Source organism: Micromys minutus (assembly GCF_963924665.1).
Source record: "Micromys minutus genome assembly, chromosome: 2".
Classification (NCBI taxonomy): Eukaryota; Metazoa; Chordata; class Mammalia; order Rodentia; family Muridae; genus Micromys; species Micromys minutus.
The window spans coordinates 67,906,638-67,930,794 of NC_137971.1; the positions used below are offsets into that span (position 1 = coordinate 67,906,638).

The 24,157-nt window shown below is 47.3% G+C and overlaps 1 protein-coding gene across 1 annotated transcript in view; it reads right to left on the reverse strand.

Moving 5' to 3' along the window:
* HTRA1 (HtrA serine peptidase 1) overlaps positions 1 to 24,157 on the reverse strand; it is a 46,680-nt gene that overhangs the window by 17,019 nt on the left and 5,504 nt on the right. The window contains exons 2-3 of the mRNA XM_080911456.1: positions 6,810 to 6,909; positions 6,243 to 6,447 (exon numbers count right to left, since the gene is read on the reverse strand). Of these exons, the coding sequence (XP_080767582.1) occupies positions 6,243 to 6,447; positions 6,810 to 6,909 (305 nt within the window). The remainder of the gene's footprint in view (positions 1 to 6,242; positions 6,448 to 6,809; positions 6,910 to 24,157) is intronic.

Genomic DNA, 24,157 nt, shown 5'->3' on the forward strand with positions numbered 1-24,157 from the left:
GCCTACTCCAGGCTTCACAACATCCAGAGGATGCACAGGCTTTCGTTATCTGATTTGCTTTTGGAGGAGCCCAGAGGCTTAGTCAGCATCCTCTGACAGTCAAGTGGCCTGAGGGGAACCCAATGAGTCATCCCCAGCGGCCGGCCACCAGAGGCTGATTCTCCACATACAGGGCCAAACTATGAGAGGCTTATATATATAAAAGCCCCAGTCCCCACGCCCCCTGCCAAGTGACCCTTCTCTGAACTACATGGTGAAGCATCAGACCTCAGGGCCTCTCAGCAAGCTCAGCTGTAAGAGGACCCTCAGTAAGCAAAGCCAACGGTACCCAGAGGCTATGCCTCAGCCACTTCAAACAAGTCTGTGGGACTGGTGGGCAAAAGGTGACCAGGCACCTACCTACAATGGCAGGCTGAGGAGAGAAAGAAAACCACTTCAAGCATGGATAAAAGCTATGTCCAAATATTTACCTGGTGGTTGTTCGTCAGGGAAAAGAATCCACAGGAAGTCCCCTTGCTTCCTCAGCACTCTGAGGTACCAAGACCATGGGCTCAGTATAGTCCTGGGCTATAGATGGCCAAAGCCAACAGTGGGAGAGACAAAAGTGAGCAATCTGCCTGCTGCACAATTCTCTTTGTCTGCAGCTGGTTCAGAGGAGCTGGGTACTAGCCATGAGGACTGGGGAGCTGTGGGCCTGGCTAATTCATCTCTGTGCAGATGGCGCTGTTTTCATCAGCATTTCGATTGGTCATGGTCTACATCATGACCAAAAAGCAAGTTGGGAAGAAAAAGGTTTATTTGGCTTATACACTTCCCTATCACTGTTCATCACTGAAGGACATTAGGACAGGAACTCACTCAGGGAGGAACCTGGAGGCAGGAGCTGATGCAGAGGCCCAAGAAGGGATACTGGCTTATTCCCCGTGGCCTGCTCAGCTTGCTTATAGAACCCAGGCACATCGGCTTGGGGTTGGCCCCACCCACAATGGGCTGAGCCCTCCTCCATCAATAACTAATTTAGAAAATGCCTTACAGCTGGATCTTATGAAGATATGTTCTCAATTAAGATTCCCTCTTTCCAGATAATTCTAGCTTGTATGTCAACTTGACCTAAGATGGGCCAGTATGGCTGTCCAGTACCCACAACCTGAAGGCCAGAAGGAATGTGTCCTTTATACTCTAGCAGAAGAATGTGGAGTCTGAACACACATGAAGAGCTGGGGAGATGATGGCTTGGTCAGTGAAGTGCTCGCCGCACAAGAATGAGGACCTAAGTTTGATTCTCTGAACCCAGGAACAAGCCAGGCACACCTGATCCCGGCACTGGGGAGGCAGAGCTAAAAGGATCCTTGGAGCTTGCTGGCCAGCCAGTGTAAACTCGTCGATAAGCTCCAGGACTGGCAAGTGACCCTGTCTCAAAGAATAAGGTGGAAAGCAGCTGACACCTTCACCTAAACAGAGACAGATAACAGACAGAGAGACAGGGAGAGACAGAGAGATCAAAATCAAGTGAAGCTAGGTTCAGATGCCTGAAATCCTAGGTATTTGAGAAGCCGAAACAGGACGATCACTTGAGCCCAGCAGTTTGAGGCTATTCTGAGCAGCAGATTAACACACACACACACACACACACACACACACACACACACACACACACACACACACACGGAGGAAGGAGGGCAAATACAGAATGTATGGAGTCTCGAGTCTTGTCCCTCTCTGGGGGTGGTTGAGGACTCAGATGTGGGAAACTATTTTATGTAGTGAGTCAGGCAAGGAATGTCCCTGGGGTCTAAAGCAGGATGTGACTGCATACCTGAAGGACAAGGGAAGGCCAGGAAGAAAGACTGCTCTAAGCCTCAGAGAGCTGTGCAGAGATTTGGGGGGGGGGGGGGGGGCTGAAGATCAAGCTGGGTCTCAGGAAAGAGTTGTCAGGACACTGAAACAGTGGTTCTCAGGCTTCCTAATGGCATGACTCTTTAAAATAGGTCCTCGTGTTGTGCTGACCCCCCAACCATAAAGTTATTTCATTGCTACCTCATAACTGTAATTTTGCTACTGTTATGAATCCTAATGTAAACATCTGCTATGCGACCCCCAAGGGGGCTACAACCCATAGGCTGAGAATCGGCTCTGAAAGAGGGGGTTTCCATAACATAGGTGGGACAGCATCTGGAGGAATCAGTACAACAGCTGGAAAAACAGCTGTGCAACAAACTTTCCCTCGTACTTTCTTAATGCTTGCCCATATTTCTGCCCATGGCTCTGTTCCGGACTAAAGACACCTGATAGGTTGACGTTTCACATTTCCCTCCAGCTCTTGCGGCTCTTTCAAAAACTGCCTTTGGATTAAAGTTAAAAATATTCTGAGCACATGGCCAGTGGCTCGTGTGAAACACATTTGGAAGTAGTTTGGATCCCAAGCTGAACTAGTTTGCCCTCAAAGCTGCTTCCCATTAAAATGTTTACATGTGTGAGCCCCACCCCCCACCTCCAGACCGACACTAATCCCACTGAGGACCCTTAGTTTCAGCTCTAGGACAGGAGCATCCCATGAGGCTAGAGGGAAGACCCGCATAGGTCATCCTCTCTCCTGCAGAGGGTAGAAGAGGAGTCCAGAGCACAGAAGGCTTCCCCGTGTGAGCCTTTCCCACTGAGTTCCTCAGGGTCTCAAAATGCAACAGGCAGACTTGAAAGCGCATGTGTCTGCTCAGCAGAGAGAAACAAAAGAGAGGCTTTTGGTCACAAGCCCAGAAAGTTCTCTGGCAACTGCAAGCCAAGCAGCTTCATGCCCTTAGAGATGTGCAGCATCTCTGTGAGAGGGAGGAAGTGAAGGAAGTGGGAAGAGCCTGCTCTGTGGCGGTAATGACAGAGGCCTTACACGGTGTGATTTCTGTGAGCATCCATCTGAGGTTTGCAATTTTAAGGGGCAGCATTCGTTCACCAGACTTGGGCACAGTGGCATAGGACTCCCGCCACACACACACACACACACACACATACACACACACTGCTGTACAGTGGTGGATCTGCCCAAAGAAAAGATGGCTGGTGCTCTCAGAAATAAAAGGGGAGGAGGGGGGATAAAAATCAAGATGTCCATTGTGCCTTCCATTTCACAAGAAACAAAGAAAGAAAGGAAGAAAGGAAGAGAGAGAGAGAGAGAGAGAGAAAGAAAGAGAAAGAAAGAAAGAAAAAGGACAGTTTCAGTGTGAGTCATGGACAGCTCAAACAAACTTGTGCTGATAGGAAACTGGGCTTAGATGACCAACCCTAGAATTAGTCACTGGGCTTAAGCTCCTGATCTTCCTGCCTCCACAGGCCCCCTCCCTCAAATGCTAGGACTGCAGGTATGCACCACCACACCCACAATCTTAAGACTGTCTTCTCTGACTTGTTCCTTTGTTGCTGCCCCTAAGATCACATACCACCAAGCCAGCAAGCACCTAGCCTATCACTGCCCACCACATACCCTGATCACATCCAACACAATTCACCTGGATGATCGGCCTGTTCCTTCCAAATCAAGCTTTGTTACAAGCCCGACTCTCCTACAATTACTCCCATCAGAACAGGGACAGAGGGAAGGGGGCAGGTCAGTTGGCAGAAATCAGGCGTTGATGTGGGTGTCTTCAATATAAAACCCTTTCGTTTCCAATTCCATGTTCAAAAGCTACACCAGTTCAAGTTACATTTCCAAACTTGGAGTGGGGGAGGGCAGAACGCACGTGTCAAACAGCAGGCCTCTGGTTAGAGACTCTTAGAGACTGCCTGAGACCCTTCACACGATCCTCTGTTGAGCCTTCCCATTTTGCCTGGACATGCCAGAGGTGACAAGAGGCTCCTCCTGTCTCCGCATGGGCTCAAGCTCAGACAAACATCCCTGGACCGGAAGCAATCACGTGGTATGCACCCACGCATTCCAAACATGAAATTACTTGAGGAGACAGCTCACAAAACACACAGGCCAGTGCCCTGCCTGCAGATGGTCAGGAGGCCCCTGTGCTGGCTGCCTTCCAGGAACTGAGTCTGAAGGCCCTACATGTGGTCACTGGCTGTGCTATTCTGGACAACCTCCTTCCGGTGCCACCACCAAATTCTAGACACCTTGCTAGCGGTATTCCTAAATGGGGACATGCCAACCTTTCCTTGGGCTCCTTAGGTTGTGCTGTTCTGTCCCTATAAAGGCCAGCCCTATGACAATGGCTATGGAGTTGGGTCCCTGGAATCTGCAGCCTGGCTCCGAGGAGGCTAGGGGTGAAAAGAAGGAGGAGGGGGTCTCTGAGCATTCTTTCTTCTTTTATAAAATGGGAATAACACAGCTATTCTGTTATATTCGAAAAGGGTTAGATGTGAAGTTAGAGCCTGGACCAACTGCCTTGGTACCAATAAACACATTTAGAAAAATGAGCTGTTGATAGAAATTTCACAGTAACTTAGCAGAAGTAACATGCAACTGTGATCTCACTAAAGTCAGTCACCTACATGGGCACAGAACCTGTATCTACAACCTTCAGCCCCAGCCCTGACCACCCCTCCCCCCCCAGAAGTTAAGGGAGCAAGCCGGGTATAAAGGAGGTTCTGAAAGGCTGCCTGATGCTATTCTAAAAGGGATAAAAGGACCCAGAAATCACACTGCCCCAACAGAACCCCCCCTCCAGAGCTTTCTCATCACACAGTAGGACTTCACACCTAGCCAACTTCATAGCTCACCATTAGGTGAGAAGCAAGCAAGAGCTTCACAAGAAAATGCTATATGCCCCACCCACGTCTTTTTCTGCACCAACCACAAAATTCCCACTGACCCTTCTACCTTCCATCTGAAGGAATGTCCAATGGCAGGAAGAAAGCAGAAACTCCAATTTCACCATAAGTGCAAATAGACATCACATCCCCATGTGATCTACATGAGGTAGACTGGGAATTTTTGCTGGTGATCCAGTAAGAACTGTATTTAGTTTCAGGCATGAAGGCCTTACTAAACAAGTATGGGGGATGAGGCAGTGCTTGGCTAGCTCTCACAAAGCCCTGGTTTGATCCACAATACTGTGTAAACCTGGCTTGGTCCTGTATGTCCATAATCCTTGCATACAGAAAGTAGAGGCAGGGGAATCAAAGGTTCAAAGTCACTTAAATGTATTTGAAGGCAACCTGTGTTACATGAGACCTAAAAATAAAATAAAGACTTGAGCAAAAAGTGACCATAAACAGAATATTATATCAAAAATATTTCATTTCCTTTAATAAAAATTTCTGTTGGATATGGTAGCACTTGGGAGACAAAGCCAGGAGGACCTCTGTGAGGTCAAGGCCAGCCTGGTCTAAGACAGCTAGAACTTAAGAACTTGTCTCAAAATCTCCAAAGAAATAAATAAAATAAGATTTCAGGTAGGACTAGAAGTAGCTACTCTAATAACCTGCAAAGCGATTCCATATACGCATTTTTCAAACTGAGCTCACTCTCACCGTGTCTTAGTTTTGTAGTGTTCCTGCTTCTAAGTTACGTACTCACGGAAGGCTAGATTTGGGTAGAGAGAGCACTGCAGCCCTTTTAAGGGGACTATGGCCATGTCATCATATTAAGGATCCTAAGGGACTCAAGGGGGAGGTGTTCGTTTTGTCTTAAGGTTCCCAAAACCTTGAATATAAAAAGCTTAAAGAGCTGGAGAGGTAGCTCAGAGTCTCCCAAAGGTCCTGAGTTCAATTCCCAGCAACCACATGGTGGCTCACAACCACCTGTAATTGGGGCACAATGCCCTCTTTTGGTGTGTCTGAAGACAGCGACAATGTGCTCACGGACATAAATAAGTAAATGCCTAACAAGGAGCTGGAGAAATGACTCAGTGGTTACAGGGCCATACGACTTTTTCAGACACTCAGTGTCCAGCGGCTTAGAACCCTGTAACCCCAGCCAAGGGTACCCAGCATCTGCGTGTTCATACCCACTTACAAACACAACACACAATTAAAAATAATTTCTAAAAAATCTTTTCAAAGCCCATTCTGTAGCCATGGAGAATCGAGGTTCACCACAGTGGAGACAAACACAGCTTTGTAATAAATGCATCGTCACCAAGAACAGGATTTTCCATTCTCACCAGCTACCCATTAACTTCTTTGAGGCCTGTTGCTCTTTAAAGATAAAATGCTACTTTAAAAACCTTGATCTGAGAGCCAGTTTTTTCCAAGGGCTTCCCTCCCTCCTCCCCTGCTCAGGCGCTTGGGCCTCAGATGCATCTCACCTGGTGGTCAATCTTGATAAGAGCAATGTCTGCCTTTTCATCCACATCCTTGATTTTGGCTTCATAGGTAGCTCCATTCTTCAGCTCAACCTTGACCCGGTTTTTGTTGGTCACCACATGAGCATTTGTCACAATCAGTCCATCCTCCGACACGATGAATCCTGACCCACTGGCCACTGGCACCTCCCTCTTGGAAAAAGGAAGCCTGAAACAGACATTAAGTCGAGCTTGAACAAGCCTCATTTGCACACACAAGTAAATGACTCGGCAAGAGCGACTAGCACACATCTAAGAAGCGTTTAACGTTTTTAAAAATAACACTAAGCTACTTTTTGGAATGCATCAAAAATATTCCACTTAGGAAATATTCCCTGGGAATCACTTCAGAGCTACAAGTTATTGAAGCACATAAAGGGCCAAGATTATAGGTCTAAATAGGGAACTTTTCCTAAGGCAGAGAACTTGTTCGTAATACAGGAATCTGCCCAGTGACATTCCTGACACTTTAATGTGCTTCAAAAGTAGCTCTGGTGCTATTTGTAAGTGAGGGAAGGAAGGCTTCTTTACTTGCGATATAGTTCAATGTGAACCACAGCAGGGGCGATCTTCTCCACCACATCAGCAATAAAGTTGTACTTATGACGTAAACTGTTGGGATCTTCCTGCCCTGAGGACAAAGGCAATGAGACAGTTTAGTGCTACTGAGCCTGTGCTGAGGCCTGGAACAAGATATGGGACAGAGGGAGCCAAAAACGCATTAAAGCATCAACACACACTTACATCCATGTGCACTCACTCAAGCACAGAGACAAACTCATACACATACATGCACTTCCATACATATGGGTATACTCACATGTATAGAACATACATGAGCATATGAACACATATATACATTTATGCAATCATACATAACAAGCATGTGTCCACATACATACATATGCATATGCACGTAACACACACACACACACATACACACACACACGCCTCTCTATGAAGGGAAACAATCACTCCCTAGGCTCTGGGGCTATGAGTAAGAACTGGGACCTTTCCAGTCCTCTTGTGACCCATCACAGCTGCATGTCCCCAGGCTCCCCCAAAAGTTCCAGGGCATCTGTGGCTTATTACCGTCCCATCAGGGTCTGCAGTACTCCAACTGGAAGTAACTGAGCCCAGGGACATGCAGGGACCAGCTCCCTGTGCTGGAAGAAAGAGATCCTCCATCCACCTAGTTTCCCACCCTAAGATGCTTGATGCAGCCATGAACTCTGATCTCCCTTCCCATGGTGTGATGATGATGTTCTTGGGTTCAGGAGAAGGACTGCAACTTTTAGGAAGACAAAGTAACTTGACAAATTAATGGCAGGAATACCTTACTACTTCTGCTTTCAGAGCCTTTAATTTCCCACTCTGTTGCAGACTTTGAAAATGAACATTGTTACCATATTATATTTGGGGAACCAGAAGCAAGGATTTCTCCATGGATACTAAATGATCTTAATAACAAACATAAATAACAGGAAAATCTGGGACCTGCCCCCAGCTCTGTGGTTTCATCAAATGCACAGCCTTTGCACTTCTGCAGCAACATCAGGTAGAGCTGCCCCTACATCAATTACCTTCTGTGGCTGTGGAAAAGACACCATGACCAAGACAACTTAGAGAAGGAAACATTTGTTTACATTTGCACTCCAGGGAGGTAAGAGTCTATTATGGTGGTGGGGGAAGAAACAGGAACTGAGAACTCACATCCTTAACCACAAGTGCAAACCAGAGAGAGCAAACTGGGAGTGGGTAGAAGCTTTTCATCTCAAAGCCTACCACCGTAACTACTTCCTCCAGCAAGCCTATACCACCTAGGCCTTCCCAAGCAGGGCCAGCAACTGGGAACCAAGTGCTAAATACCAGAGCATAAGGGGTAAGGGTGGGGGGGAGTCATTTAAAACACCACAGTTCTCCCTGGTTCCTAGGTCGTTATGATTAATAGGCGTACCCCACTGAACACCCAAATAAAAGATGGAATGAACTATGGGAGTGGAAATGTTCCTCCTAAGCAGAGTCTGGCAAACATCACCAGAGACAGCTGTAAACAAGCGTATCTGGGCTTCCTGGGACCAAGTGGAGGTTCAACTCCAGCTGGCCAGCAACCAGAAGGCTCGTGGTATTCTGAAACCACCAGCTGTGATACTTGAAGAATAATTAACTCACTTCTTTCTGATGTGCTGTATTAGGCTTAAGGTGATCTGCCCACACCAGGGTGAACATAAATACAAGATTTCCAGGCTCAAATGAGAAGCAGGTACCTTTCTCGGACATAGTAGGGAAAGTGGCTCCAGCATCTGTCCACCAGGAAAGCTACAAGAAGGATCTGGCCTAGGTACATGAAGCCCTGAGGCCCATCCTTAGCCTCCATTTCCTCACCAGCAAAATGGGGGTGAGTTGTGTGTGTGGTTTGCCTCCATGTGGTTTGATTCCCGACTATCAGCATGTCAGGAGGCATCAAAACAAAGTGTGGCTCTGGGGATGGGTACAGGGCTCTCCCATTGGCTAGTTGGGGTAGAAGGAGCAGGGAAGAGGACAGTGACAAGCTAGCTCCTGACTTCCATTGCTGTCACCTAGTAGACATCCACAGAGAAACTAAACACACACAACTAAGCACAGGGATGCCCACTAGTTGCTCAAAGATGGCCAAACATCAACCCAAAGAGAAGAGAGGCATATTTCTGCACCTGTAGTTTCAGAGCATCTTTAGACAGAAAGGCAGCAGTCGGGGGTGTCCTTGTCTCATTTAACTTGAGGGAGTGACTGTTAGAGCCTCCTATGTCTACAGTCCCTGGTGGTCCTGCTTCTGACCTCCTTATAGAATGGTCAACCCAAATGGCTCTGGGCACTGCACCCACTACTGTGTGGCCTCAGTCACATCACCAGAATCTACTCCTCTACCCTTAATCCCTAGTCAGAAAAGAAGATGAGGCTAAGGTACAGAGCTCAGTGCTTGCTTTACAGGGTGAGAATGTAGAGCCCATCCCAGGGAGCGCCCAATGAAGCCACAGAGTAGAGTAAGACGAGGGTGCTGGTCAGGAGACTCTGGGCAGATGTGAGCACTTCAGACATCAATGAAACAACAGGGAAAGGAGGGAGGCAGAGGTGCAAGCTATGCAAACTCTAGTGGCTTCTGGAGCTTCCAACAGCATCACTTTGGGGACTCCTGCACTGGCTGATGGGTAGAGCCTGGGAGAAAAGGCTCATTTTTTTTTTATCACAACCTGAATCAGCTCACAAACTTATCCCACAGCTTTGTAGAAGAGGCCAGAGGTCGAATCAGTATGTGATCGAGCCCAAACTGCAACCCAGATGGAAAGGCCCATCAGAAAGCAAGTCCATCACACCCTAAGGAACGTGACCCCACCACCCATGCTCCATCCCACCTTGCTCCCTTAGCCTGGGGAGATGGACCTCTGTGAGGCTGAGGCTGGCCCTTCCTAATTGTTCTGTAGCTATACCAAGCACAGAGCTGGAACTGGCTGCCCTATAGTAAGAGCCCACATACAAATGAGGCAAGAGAGGAAAATTAAAGACATGGGGATTAGAAAGAAAAACAGAAACATTGCCTTTATTTACAAATGATAGGATGGTCCTTCTAGAAAACTCTTAGGGATATAAAAATAGAATACCAGGACAAGTGAGTTTAGTGTCACAGTAGGAAAACAAGTTAATGTACAGAATCCATTAGATTTTGTATATTTAGCAATAAACAGTTACAGAAAAAAAAAACCTTACAAATATCACAATGACATCAAAAGTATTAAAAATACTTGGGGAAAATATTAACAAGGTTGTGTAAGAACTGTCCCTTGAATGCTCCAAAACAAGTGTCCAATCAAGTTAAATTAGACCTAAATAAATGCAGAAAAATACAAGACTTGCAATTTTGAGCCTCGATGTTGCTAAGTTTTCAGTTTCCCCCAGTGGATGTGTAGATTAACCTACTTCTAAAATGTATGTTGACATTAAAGACTGGTATCATACATGACGAGTCTCAGACAGGAAACACTGAATGACTTACAACAGGATTTCATTTTTAAACAAAAAGAATCTAAATAACTAGAATTAGCAAGCGGAAAGATGAGTCACAGCAATTTACAGAGATAAATCTTTCCACTTGGCTAATAAATATTTAGTATTACTGATTTAACACAACAAATGACCCATTAAGTACAGCCAACAATTTCTTATAGCGTTATGAGCTCATGGCTGCCAGAATTCAATCCCAAAAAGCAAATGACCTGTCTTTCTCTGTTATAAACTAATAGGCACACACCACTTCACAAATGTCGAACCCTTAGAACTCACCATCTCTGGGAGTTTACAGACAGTATTATTAACTACTTTCTTTAATTTTCTTTTTAAGATAAGGTCTCACTATATAGCCATGGCTGTCCTGGAACTTACTGTGTAGACCAGGCTGACCTCAAACTGGCAGAGATACAGTTGCCTTTGCCTCCTGAGTGCTGCAATTAAAGGTGTGCACCATCTAAATCACCATTTGTTTCTTTCCTTTCCTTTTTTTAATTAACCACTTTCAACAACTACTGTTTAGGAACGAAGAGAGAAACACACAGTTCCCATTATACAGAATGCTTGCTGGAAAGAACAGGTCCAACAACAACCTGACCCTCGGCAATGATCGGGGAATGGGTGGGTTTCCAGGTCCTCAGCAGATGCCAAAATCTGTCTGTAAATGCTTACATTCCTTAAGTGAAGGGCAAGGTGTTTTTCAGATGGATGGATGGATGGATGGATGGATGGATGGATGGGGGAGAGAAGAGAGGGAAGATGACAATTTCAAAACTTTTGTGTCCCCACATTTTTTGGATGACCCCCCTATCTCCACAAAGTGTGGCTGCTGGCAGTTGCTTTGATAAAGAAAACAGATCACAGAAAAACTGGAAATGGTGGAAGTTGCACTCAATTTGTCTGTAATACTGGAAAGGTCAAAGGCCGCTAGTCTTACTTGTTTTACTGTTATTGTGATAAATACCACAACCAAAAGCAACTTGAGGAGGTAATGGTTATTTCCAATCCATCATTCAGGGAAATCAGGGCAGGACACAAGCAGAAACCATGGAAGGACACTTGTTGCTGGCATGCTCTCCCCAGCTTCCTTACGCAGTCCAGGACCCCTTGCCTAGGAATGGTATTGCCCACAGTGAGGGGACTCCTGTATCAATTAGCAATTAAGAAAATGCCCCTTAAACCAATCTGACTAGTAATCTCCCAAGTGAGACTCCCTCAGGTAACTCTGGGTCCTGTATGTGGATACCTGAAGCTAACCAGTAGGTAGGTAGGTGTGTGTGTGTGTGTGTGTGTGTGTGTGTGTGTGTGTGTGTGCGCGCGCGCGTGCGTGCACGCGCTCGTGCATGTGGGTGTGGGTGTGGTGTGCCGTGTGTGTTTTCCATTCATAGGAAACAGTGGTAAGGTGAAGTGAAAAGTTACTGTTTTTTTCCCTAATGACTACTATGCTGTTAAGGACACAAATAAGATTTTCAGATAACACTGCTTGACAAATGGGACTCTTTGGTGTTCTTTGGCCTGGGAATGTCATGAAAAATATACAACTGTCTCCTAGAAGGAAGGAGAGGATATGCTAAGACTGTCAGAAGCCAAGACAGTCTGGGACCCCCCGACGCTACTGAATCCCTACACCAGTGTGAAAGATGCCCAGCAGAGACGATGTATAGTGAGTCAGCCAAGCAAGGCCCATTTCTCTGGCAAGAGCGTACCAAAGCATAAGTGCAGAAAACTGACAGCGGTAAAACATTGTTGGCTGCAGTTGCTTCAGTATCATTGGTGTGCAGTAATAATTCTGGAATTTTCTTTTCTTTTTAAAACACAGAACTATTGTAAGAATATGTTTTCATTTTAATTCCAGGTATAGCGATATAGGGGGGGCTGCTTCTGATTGTCCAAAGTAGCTATGATTTGCCTTGTGCTCTAAGCAGAGGTGTGGTTTTGCCAGCTGCAAATGGTTTCTGCAATTGTGTGATGTTTGGAATTCTGGGAACTTTTTAGCCGGTACATAAATGCTAGAGCCTCAGTAGGCGGGGTTGGTGGTTGATGGTCATGGGGGTGGGTTGTTTGAGGTGTGTAAGTAGCCGTGTTCAAAGAAGAAATTAAAAGACTTTAGATTCAAAAATCTCTCTCTTTCTCCCCTCTATCCTTCCTTCCCTCTATCTAGTGATAGGATGTGAAAAAAGGTGTGTGTTGTAGGGGTTAAAGGGTAGGAAAAAGAACCCACAAAGTAGCAAAGACAAGTTACAGGGCTGGACATGACATATCCCCCCATAGCCTTTTAGGGTTTGATCTCTGACTGTTGATGGATCCAATCACTGAAAGATTCTGGCCTCCCCGATTGGCTAATCCACTGATGATGTAATCATGTGGCGACATCACTGGGAGGTAGCAGATAGGAGCTGGTTGAGAGGAGATTGCTGAGGCACATCTTTTTAAAAGGTGTCTGGTCTCCAGATCTTTGCTTTTCCCCTCCCTCCATGCCCTCCACCCATTCCCTCCTCAGCAGGCGTGAGATGAACAGAGCCTTCTGCACGGTTCCTGCATGTGCCCCACTGAAATGGAGCCAGTTAACCATACTTCTTCCTTCCCTTGGCAATGGAGATGTGACCCCGTCAGCAGACTGCTTGCCTAACATGAAGGAAGCCCCAAGTTACTGGGTAGAGTAGCTGGTAATCTCAGCATTCCACAGAAGCAGGAAGAGTAGAAAGGCAAGTCATCCTTGGCTACAATACTGGGTCCAGTGCTCGCTTGAGGTTCCTAAAAACCTTGTCTAGAAACCAAAACGAAACAGAGACCACTTTCCTCCCTGACGTTGTTCATATCAAGTGTTTTGTCACAGTGGCAAAGACACTAACAGAGATGCCACAAGCTCTGTCCTTCTGCCACATGCCCTAAGTGACATGCGCAGTGAACACCTCAGCCCAAAGTCGGCTGCCATCTCTGAGCTCTTGCTTAGCCCGACCCTGTGGCCAATGCCTTGCAACAACCCTATGGGGCTCGTCCTGTGCTTCCAAATCTTCTAAGAACTTTAGCCTCCTCCCTCTCAGTCCCCCAAACACGGTGCTCCACTCCAGCCCTCTCTTTGTCCTCAAAACCATTTTGCTTCCTTCCTGGAATACTTAATTCTTCCCAACAGCTAGTCGGATCCCAGTCGGCCTTCTATATTGGCAGTAAAACACTAGGTGATACTAGCCAATGAGACATTGAGCTTAAGCACAATGCTAAACACAGATGTTTCCTCTGGTTTTTCTTCAAAGCCTTCAGGGTGGCCCTTATGCCTGAATCTACAGCAGAAACGTGTGTGGCTCGAAGCCCCAGAACTGGACTACAGGTAAGAGTGAAGCCCTGGGTTCATCCCAGATACCACACAGTAATCCGGGCACGGGGTGGGGGGGGGCACACCTGTAACCCTAGTGCTCAGGAGATAAGGACAGGAGGAAGCTGAACCATGCACACAGACGCCCAGCTCCATCTCTGCAATCTGCAGCTCCTTCCTCAGCCTCAGCTTTCAGCTCCCTATGTCCCACACCGCTGTGGGATCCTGATTCACACTTCTGGACTGAAAGATCGGGAACAGGATGGAAGTCCAATGGTCCAGTCTTCACTTCCAGCAAGAACAATCCTGCCATCTAATTTATCTGCAGAGTTGATACATACAGCGAATTTGGAAAACAGAACACAGTGTATTCGAGGGAAAAGAAATGAATCCTTCTTTATTCCCCGGGAACGGCCTGTTCCCCAAATTCAAATCAGTTGCAAGTACAGATTGATCAAATGCCTGGCATTTAGTGCAGCGACCCACATTCAACACTGGCTTCATCATCTGCAGGGCCCAGGGCAAAATGAAAATGAAGCTTTTGTTCCAAAGATTACGAATCTCAAGGCAGTACCAGCAGAGCATTAAAACAGGTAGAACCCGGACTATAGTCACTGGACCCTGTGGAACTGGACAGGCCCATGCTGGAAGGAGTCCATCTGCCAACTCGTCAGGTTCTTCTTATCTTAAAGCCATGCTGGAGTTCCTAGAGGTGGAACCCAGAAGCCTACCGACCATCTCACATACAGCTCTGGGAGCTGAGAAGCCTTCCTTGTGATCTTCCACGTCAGGACAGTGCACAAGGCAAGCTATACAACCAGAGGCAAACCCCTCAGACTGGGTCTCCTCTACTTCACAGAGAGAGTCCTACTGGGTGGCCTCGATGGTTCCTCTCAGCTCCCAAATCAAGTGTAACACCCCCCCCCCCCCGACTTCAATTTCAAATCCCAGCACAGGCAATTATACCTGGATTCACATCTGAAAGACGACACATGCAAGCGCAGGTCAGTTTTGGTAGAAACCAGGACTCAAGGAAAGGAGAGATGGGAAGAAAGATAAAGACACACAGAGACCATAGCAGGACCTGCTCTGCAGGAGAGGCCAAGGGAGATGGAAGGGGCTGGACAGGCCCATGAAGGGAAAACATCTTTTTCCCAGACACTTCAACTTCAGAATGGCTTCCTTCTGCCATGTAGGCCTGGCCAAGTAATACAAGTCCTTTCAAAGAAGCCAGAATGCCTCGTACAGAAGTCGGAGAAGAAACAAGTGGTAAATGTGTGCATTCTCACGGGAAGGAACCTTGACCACCTGAGGTCAAAGAGAAGCTGTTGTCTAGAAGACTACCATCTAGATCCCCGGCTGCTGTAAACCTGAAGTCCATCCCAGGAGTCCCAGGGGGGGAAATCTTCCTCAGGCCCTGGCAGACACAAGGAAGCACTTTCCCCTGGCAAGGCCATTAGAAACAACACAGACAAACATAGCAAGCACTCTGCGGTGGAAGAAACTAGCAGTGATCTCTGAGAAAGGTGTGACGGGGTAGGACACAGTCCCCAGCTGTCACCAGAACCCTCCCATAGTCAATAGTCACCCTGGGAGATCCAGCCTCTGATGGCAACCCTGAAATGCCATGTGGTCTTAAATACAGAGGACCCCACTGCTGAGAATCCACAGCCACGTGGGTACATCCTTGTTGTGTCCTCTTCATCTTTAGACTGTCCAAGAGCCATGTGTTCTATTTGATAGCTTGGTCAGCCCAAAGCATGACCTAATGACAAGGAACTACAAAGAGCTACTAAGTCAGTGCAGGACTAGAAGGAAAATGCATTCCAGTCACCATCTGCAAGTGTTCCTGTCTGCACCGGTCACAACACACTACCCGTGTTGGAGTACAGGGCAGCACAGGGCAGCTGGGGCTGAAGTTCAACCTTAGCCAAGGCCCCAGACTCCCAACTTAAGCCAAAGTGCCCATGCATACACTGCCTGCTCCCTCCCCTCCCCCACTCTCTCTGTGTGCATTGCACACACATGCGCCTGTGTGCACAGAGACTAGAGATAAACCACTAATACTATCCTTCAAAACAGCTATGACCTTGTATTTTTGAGGCAGGGTCTACTCACTGGAACCTGGCACTTGCCAGTTTTGCTAGGTTGGCTGGCCTCTCCTGTGTCCCTTACCCAGTGCTGGGATTACAAGCATATGTCACCCTGACTGGCTTTTGACATAGGTGCCGAGAGTCAGGTCAGTCTTTAGGCTTCCCCGGCGAGTGTTTTCCTCATCGACACACTTGCTCCTGGGGATGTAGGTACCCTAAGTGAGATCTTTCAGAGCAGGGAGAAGGAGCAACCTGTGGTATGAAGTCAACTAACACCAAGCACACCCAGCAGGCAGTCCCTGGAAGAAAGAAGAAACACCTGGGATATCCTTACATGGCTCACAAACCTGAGGACTTTCCAAGCAGCTGAGACCCAAGTAGGTACGAGTGGCATGTCGAGACAGGACTAGAACCTGCGGCTGGGGTGAGATTTGTGCTGCAAAGTCAGAGAGAGGGAGACAGATGGGGAGGGGTGTGTTGCACCATCATGGAGGGAAAGAGACCATTGTTCCTAAGAAAAAAGCTTCCTTTGTGAGAGTTCTTGCTGAATTTGCGAATGGCCTGGAGGTCAAGAGTCAAAGTCCAGAGGAGCAGAGTCGGAGGAGGGTTGGAAAGCTCCTAGGAGAAAGGCATGGGTCTAAGGGAAGCTCGCAGGGCTCCCCTTCTGCCAGTGAACATGGACTGCTTTCTCTGAGGGTCAGGAAATCTGTAGGGTTGATGAGGTGTAAAGTGGGTAGGAGATAGGCCTCCTGTGTCTGAAGGAAGGAAAAACAAGAAAGAGTATGACCCAGCAATCACAGCCAAGATGTCCTACCAGGCCCATAAGCCCATAACAGTCTGGATGGCTGCTGTCTGTGTGTCCCACTCTGTTAAATTCCAGCACCGGTACCAGCCAGCACAGGTCCAGTGCAGGGTCTGAGGTAGGAAGGCAGCGGAAACGGAAGGAAGACCTTGAACATTCCAGGAAGCCAGAACCTCTTTTCTGAGTGGTTCTGTGACTATATGTTCCAGGCTGTTGAGCATGGGATACGGGCAAGGGGAGAGGGACCTGAGCAGAGAAAATGGCACAAAAGACAGACAGCCAGTGGAAGTCTAAGATTAGCCTGAAACATGAAACCCTGTGCCATCATCGGGTAAAGGAGGGAACAAAAGAACACGCTGCTTTGATGACTAGATCATAACTTAAAATAACCCATTGATTCTAATCTACATTCTGCCACGTGGCTAGTTACCTGTGCTTAGGTACCATGCACGTCTCCTCAACATCTTCCTGGCCAATCTCCGGCCTCTACTTCCTGCCTAAGCCATAGGCCATAGGCTTTTTAATTGAGAGATGATGCATCCACACAATACTCAAGATATTCTCTCTACAGTCTAGTATGCACAAAGTCCTGGGTTTAACCCCAGTACACACACTGTAATTCTAGCACTCTGAAAGTGGATGCAGCAGATCAAAAATTCAAGGCTAACCATGAGGAGATTGTGAGTTCAAGGACAACCTGGATACTTGAGAGTCTGCCTAAAAAAGGAAAGAAGGAAAAAAGAAAGGGAGGGGAAAGAGGAAGAAGAAGAAGAGGAAGAGGAGGAGAAGAGAGGAGAGAGAGAGAGAGAGAGAGAGAGAGAGAGAGAGAGAGAGAGAGAGAGAGAATAAAGGAAGGAAGGAAGGAAGAAAGGAAGGAAGGAAGGAAGAAGAAAGAAAAAAAGGGAGAGGAGGGAAAGGGAGGGAGAGGAGGGAAAGGGAGGGAGGAAGGGGGAGGGAGGGAGGGGGGATGGACTCTGCTCCTATCTTTTAAATAAAATTCCTGAGAGTTTCCTGTGACCTCTTTTTTCCCTCCTAATGAATAAAGAAGGAAGGGGAGGTGGAGCCAGGGAGCTTGGCCTTGATTTCCAGCCCACACTGGCACTTCCAAGCACTGGCAGCCCCTCTTTCCGGTACAGTCTCCCAGACGGCTCCACGTGGGAAAAGCTTGCCCTATGCCAGACCTCAGGCTGTGATGGCTGAGCAGTGCGAGAGACTGCTTGCAAGGGCTAGGGTAAGGCTGCAGTCCAGGTGCCCAAACACTCACTCACAGCAGGTAAAGGGAAGGGGGTTGGGTCACCCAAACAAGTCTAAGGCTGTCTCCCTCAACTGGCCACATCGGGACCCAACTGGGGGCACCTGGCCAGTTGGCCCGCAGCCCCTGTGTTGTGACTCACAAGCTCAACCTCACTCTGTAGTTTTGGCTTTCCTGGGAAAGGGTGCCTTTTATAGAAGCATGTGTCTATGTTAAATGATGTTTTCCTTTTAAAAAGTTACTCTGTCTCAAGGATAAGAAAAAAGAAAACGATAGTAACCTTGTTTGTGTACCTACAGTGAATGCTTGGGGTTTGAGCATCATTTTTAGCTGTCTCTGAACACCCAACTAGTGTCTGTTATTAACTGCAGGGAAGCCGCCTACAGCTCAGCTCCTACCACCTCCCCACTTTCCCCGATAAAGGCCTGGCTCCAGCACTGACCCTCACAGATTCCTGCACTGAGCTCTCTTCCTGCTCTTGATTCCTCTGGTTGTTTTGTCTGGGGCTGCCTAGATGTTCAGCCCCTGAAACTCCAACCTCCAGGGCAGGGCTGGGAGGTGGGGCCCCCGGAGGCTGTTCCTCTAGAGGCAGAACTGTGGGGCTCAGAGAAGCACCAAGGACCACTTACTTGCCAATGAGCTGATGTTCCTGTGGAAAGCCAGACAGCAACGGGGGGGGGGGGGGGGGGGGGAGTTACAAACCTGAGACACACCCCAGAAGGAAATGATGCCCCAAGCAAGCTGCAAAAGGGGCTGCGGGGCTGGGTTCTGAAACAAGGCAGGTGACGGGTTAGAGGTAGTGGGAATGTTCTGGAACTAGGGGTGATAAGTCCACAGCTCCTAGGATATATAAAAACCTGTATGTGAATTACATCTTAAAAGTGTCATTAAAATCAAAGTTAATAATCATGTCATGTTTTTATTTTCTTTCTGAATGGAACTATTGAACTAGGAAAGTGAATTTATGTGGCTCACGTTACACCCCTACATGTGTCTAAAACATCTGAATAAACACATTCTTCACTTTTCAAAACAGAAACAGTCCTGCCTTAATCCACATCCTAGAAAGTGAGCCCTGACTAGGCACCTGGATACCTGTCATATACATATATGGGGTGAATGTCTTTGGACCTTCAAATCCCCTCACTTGACCCAGGCTCCTCAAAAACACATCAAAAAACACCAAGTGACCAACCAGAAGGCTGATGTGGCAGTCACAAGTCCCTTTTCAGCCTAGATTAGCTATGATCACAACTCACTAGCCCAGATAATTCCAGTCTCTAGAAGTGCTCAGTCTGCCCCAAACACCGCTTCCCCTTACCCGTGGTGAACCTGGAGATAAAACAGCAGCGAACAGGAAAACCTTCTGACTGAGTGGTGCTGCTGGCTTGGGACCCACATCTGCCATGTATCATGAAGGAGTTCCTTCAAGGGAATTTCTTGTAGACGTTCAGCAACTTGGGAGGCTGACCTTCCACAGCTGTACTGGGAAGGCAGCTCAGTCAATAAAGTGTTTGCCACACAAACACTGAGGATCTGAGTTCAAGCCCAAGAATCCACAAGAAGACTGGGACAGATGCCTGTTATCCCAGCGCCCGGGAGGCTCAGACCGGTGGACCCCTGGAGCCAACTGACCAGCCAGTCTAGCCTACATGGCAGGCTCCAGACCAATGAGATGCAAGTCACAAAAAATACCAAGATAGACAGCACCCAGGAAAAACATCCAAGGAGCTGGAGAGATGGCTCAGTGGTTAGAGCACTGACGGCTCTTCCAGAGGTCCTGAGTTCAATTCCCAGCAACCACATGGTGGCTCACAGCCATCTGGGATGGGAACAATGCCCTCCGGTGTGTGTGTGTGTGTGTGTGTGTGTGTGTGTGTGTGTGTGTGTGTGTGTGTGTGTGTACATGAAGACAGAGCACTCATACACATATAATACCTAGATAAATAAAGCTTTAATAAAAGAGACATCTGAGACTGACCCCTGGATTCAAGACCTCCACAAACAGGTGCACGCGCACACACACCCCAGACACATACTCTTGCTCAACAAACACTTTTAAAACCTCCATCACTGGTGACAAAGTACTGGAACAACCCTTTGGGAAAAGAGTTTGCCAGTAAATACCAAGGGCTAGAGCAAACCAGTGCACTCCTCTGCAGCTACCATACTTGGTGCTGTCTATCCTAAAAGATAGTTCAACACACCAAAACACCCATGAGCATGAAAGTGCCCATCTTTGAAGCACTAACAACCGCAGGCCCCTGAGGTGAGGCGGGGCTGAAGCTCGAGACTGGAGAAACATGAATCTCTTTCCTTGTGTATTTTGACGTGATTATACTTCTGATTTCTAAAAGCTGATCGAGCACCATTTTTAGAACATCGTCAGACATATAGAGGGAGTCCCATGATGGCTAAATAACATGGAAGAAAGAAACCGAACCTGTCTGAAGAGAAGAAATCAGGCTCGTCCGGATGAAGTTCAAACCATAGATAGGTTAAGACGCTGAGGCTCCTCAACACTGAATCATTCTCTATGATATGTGCGCAGATATTTCCCTGAGGCAAGAACACTGCAATTAGCATTCCAGAGCCTCAAAACGCTGGAGGGAAGAACCAGCTGATTGCCGTGTGGTCATCTGTAGTCATCTTTTTAAGTAGGAAAAAAATCTCTCCAATGACATTTTGAAAAGTGAGAATGAAGGAAAACATCTACTGTTTCTCAGGCCTCATGGGAAAATCTCCCATGTGGACCCCAGCCTCCTCCAAACACTAACCACTCCAGAAGATTGCCAAGATGGGTCCATAGAGTTGGCCCCACCAACAAGCTATACACATATGTGCAGCTGGAGCCATTCTGACAGGGATGACAACGTGGTTTTAAAAAGACTTTAGTTTTTATTTTTACTTGTGTGGAGTTTGTGTATGTGAGGGCCAGAGAAGGGTATTGGATTGCCCAGACTGGAGTTATGGGCAGTTGTGAGTTACCCAACATATTGGGAACCCAACTTGGGTCCTCTGCAAAAGCAGTTCATACCACTGAGCATCTCTCCAGCCCCAGATATGAAGATAGTCTAAAGAGACTCTTGTGCAACACACACACACACACACACACACCACTCTACCCACCTTTGGCTATCATTCTATTGAAACAATGGTCCCCAAGGAGTTGGAATCTCCCCAGGAACCTCACGCTGGGAGATGAAAAAAGAGTGAAGCCTAGTGCCAGCCAGAGGAGGAACTTGTGTTCAGGAAAGAAGTTTCCCACAATCCTGACATTCTGAGCATCTTCCCAGTGAGACTGGAGCTGAGGCAGTGATGTGTCCGTGATGGGTGGGACCACACCATGACCTGGACTGCTTAAGCCACATACTTACCTCTTACCCTCTATTTAAATCTAAACCTCATGTCAGAATTCCCACAGATAAACTTGGGAAGGTCACTCTGTCTTCCCCATGTGGCCACACTGACTATCTTATTTCTGCTTTTCACTATTGTGTCTTTAATTGACCTATTGAGGACATGCATCCGAACGGAGTTTGCTAAGGCTGACAGGGCTCAGGTCTGACTTCAGCAAGTCTATAATAACACAGCTTGTGAAACTCAAGTTCCTTTCAGGTACCTCAGCTTTTCCACCCACAGTGTGAGGAATTGGGCTGTGAGGCCTGTAGCACCTCTCAACTCCAGGTCACCTGCTCTGAGATGCTGTCTTCCCTACAATGGGTTAGTGGCTTTAGCCAGCCTCTAGTATATCCACAAGGCAGTGTCTTGGTCCACAAAAGCCATGAAAGCGAGGAGCTGGTGTGGCTCGAGATGTGTCGTGGAAAGAACAGCAGGTTCTACAGAGACAATGATGAGTTTCTGTGGCTAGAATGTGTGCCCCGTGTGTGCTGTCAGGAGGTAGTGTGGAACATTTGGAGACAGGGTCTTAGAAAGAAGCAACTGGAGAACTGGGGGGTCTGGCCTTCAGAGGGAAATAAGGAAGTTCTCACAAGAGTCATTTCCACAGAACAAGCCTCTCCGACTTCCATGTTGTCTCACAATCTCTCCAGTTCACACTCCCATGGCGCCGCCCACCATGACGTCTCTTCCAGAATCAAGTATATGCCCGCAACTCCAGAAAAGTGAGCAGCATACACCTCTTTGTAATGTACCCAAGTCTCGGGTAATTTTTGACAGTGACCATGGATAGAAGTGACCCAGTAAGCACGCACTTTGCTTTTTCTATCTTTTCTGGATCAGTACTGGTGTTTTGTTGTTGTTGGCTGTTTGTTTGTTGCTAGCAAGAGACCCGAAGGAGTTTGGACCTTCTGTCTAGCAGTCCAGATCTCTGTCAATCATTTATATTCCCGGTTAACAAAGCTCATTCACTATTTCATTAGTTTACCTGACCCTGCAATGCCCTGCTGGTGGTCCCCAGGCAGCATCATTATCCTCAAGCAAGACATCAGGAAACAGACCACAGAGAGTCAGTAATTCAGAAGACAGACTGTAGCTGAGGGTGCCTTAGCATCCTTTTCTCAGACCCTGACGACAGAGGTGCAAAGTCAGTGTCTAGGTGATCTGAACAGCACCACCAATACGCTTCATCTAACTGATCTCTGGAAGATTCCAGCCAACAACAGCTGAACACATGCTCTTCTCGAGCCTGTGTGGAGCAGTTACCAAGACTGACAACATTCAAGGCCAGAAAATACAATTATTTCGAAGGATCAGAAATCACCAAGAATGTTCTCAGACCACAACAGAACTAAACCAGAGAGTCATAAAAGAGAAGAGGCTGGAAAAGACTCCAAATATTTGAAGATTAATCAGCATGTCTTTAAAAAACCTGAGTCAAGGAAGCCTTCCAGTCTGATAGTGAGGTGGAGCCAAGTTCAAATCCTAGTTCCCTCCTTAGTGGGTGGCCCTAAGTAGACGAAACCTCTTGGAACCTCTTCTGTTTCTATAGCTAGGTAGCAGGGTTAATGCCACGACCTTCCTGGTTTCCATGAAGGAACAAGACAAAGCCTGTCACCCAATTGTGTGTGTGTGTGTGAAGCAGATGTTAACTTTTGGATGAGCTCTCCCTCTCCCATATCCAGCTGGCCAGCATGTACTGAGGCAACCCCAACTGGCAGCAATCTGTATCCATCTGTCTACACAGAGTGATGACTCCTACTTTTGAGTACAGGCACCAAATAGAGAGTTGTCTTAGTCACAGGGCATGAGATGTCCCAAGTGTTGAATGATCGGGTAGCATCTTGCCCAAGACTGTGTGGAAGGGAATTCTACATCTCATCCACACTGAGACAAACATGCTTACCGCACAGGCGGCCCAGCATCTCCTTCTAGAGAGCTCATTGCACAATCCAGGGAAGAAGACATTCTGAAGTCTGAAATATTGCACAAGGCTCTGACTCATAAAGACATGGGTTATTCAAATTTGGAAATTATCAAAAATTCCAACCATGACAACCAGCCCTCCGAGAATTCAGTGCACAGATGTGACTGTCCTGTGGCTAGGGAGCAGCTGCTGTCAACCAATGCCATACAGGACCATTTATGAAATATGCTAACTCAACAAACTGTCCTAGCAATCAAAATAATAGGGTATTTGTAAACTCCCAAATTGTTTAGGTTATTTTTCCCCCTCCTTCCTTAAGACATGACAAATTTTTTTCCCTATGAGGAACTCCCAGAAGATAAAAACAAAACCAGGTGAGGTTCAAGAAGGTCCTAGAGTGTGTCTATTAACTGCCGTCTCTTGTAAGCCCCAATTCAGTAAAGGAGGTGGTTCGTATTAAAGTCTTAAGGACTAGGGAAATGCTCAGGTCAGTAAACTGAGGCACAAGCATGAAGTCGAAGTTCCATCTCCTGTACCCATGTGAAAAAGCCAGTGACGGAAGCTTACCTCTGTCATCTCAGCACTGAGGAGACTCCACAGGGCTTGCTGGCTAGGCAATCTGGCTGAACCCATGAACTCTAGGTTCAATGAGAGAACTCAAAATATAAGGAGGGGGGAGGTTCATGATGGAGGAAGATGTTCGGCATGCACCAATGGCCTCAGCGCACACACGCGCAATGCACACTCCCAGGTGTCCCACACATGCAGCCACTTCAAAGGAAGTCACATACTTTTCAGAAGATCAGTGCTGGGGTGGTGACTAGGACTGGATGGTCAGAGGCTATGGAGAAGCAGCCTTTACTGCCTTGGCCCAGAGAACATTTCCGGGCTAGCAAACCCCATGTTGGCCTCAGGACACCCCTTCTATGCATCTTTCCTAAACCACCCAATAGGACAGACATTCTAGATCTTTCCTCTGAGCTGACGGCATCACTGGAGCTTTGATGGTCCTGACAGCGGTTATCATTACAGCTGACAGGGCAGAGTTCTAT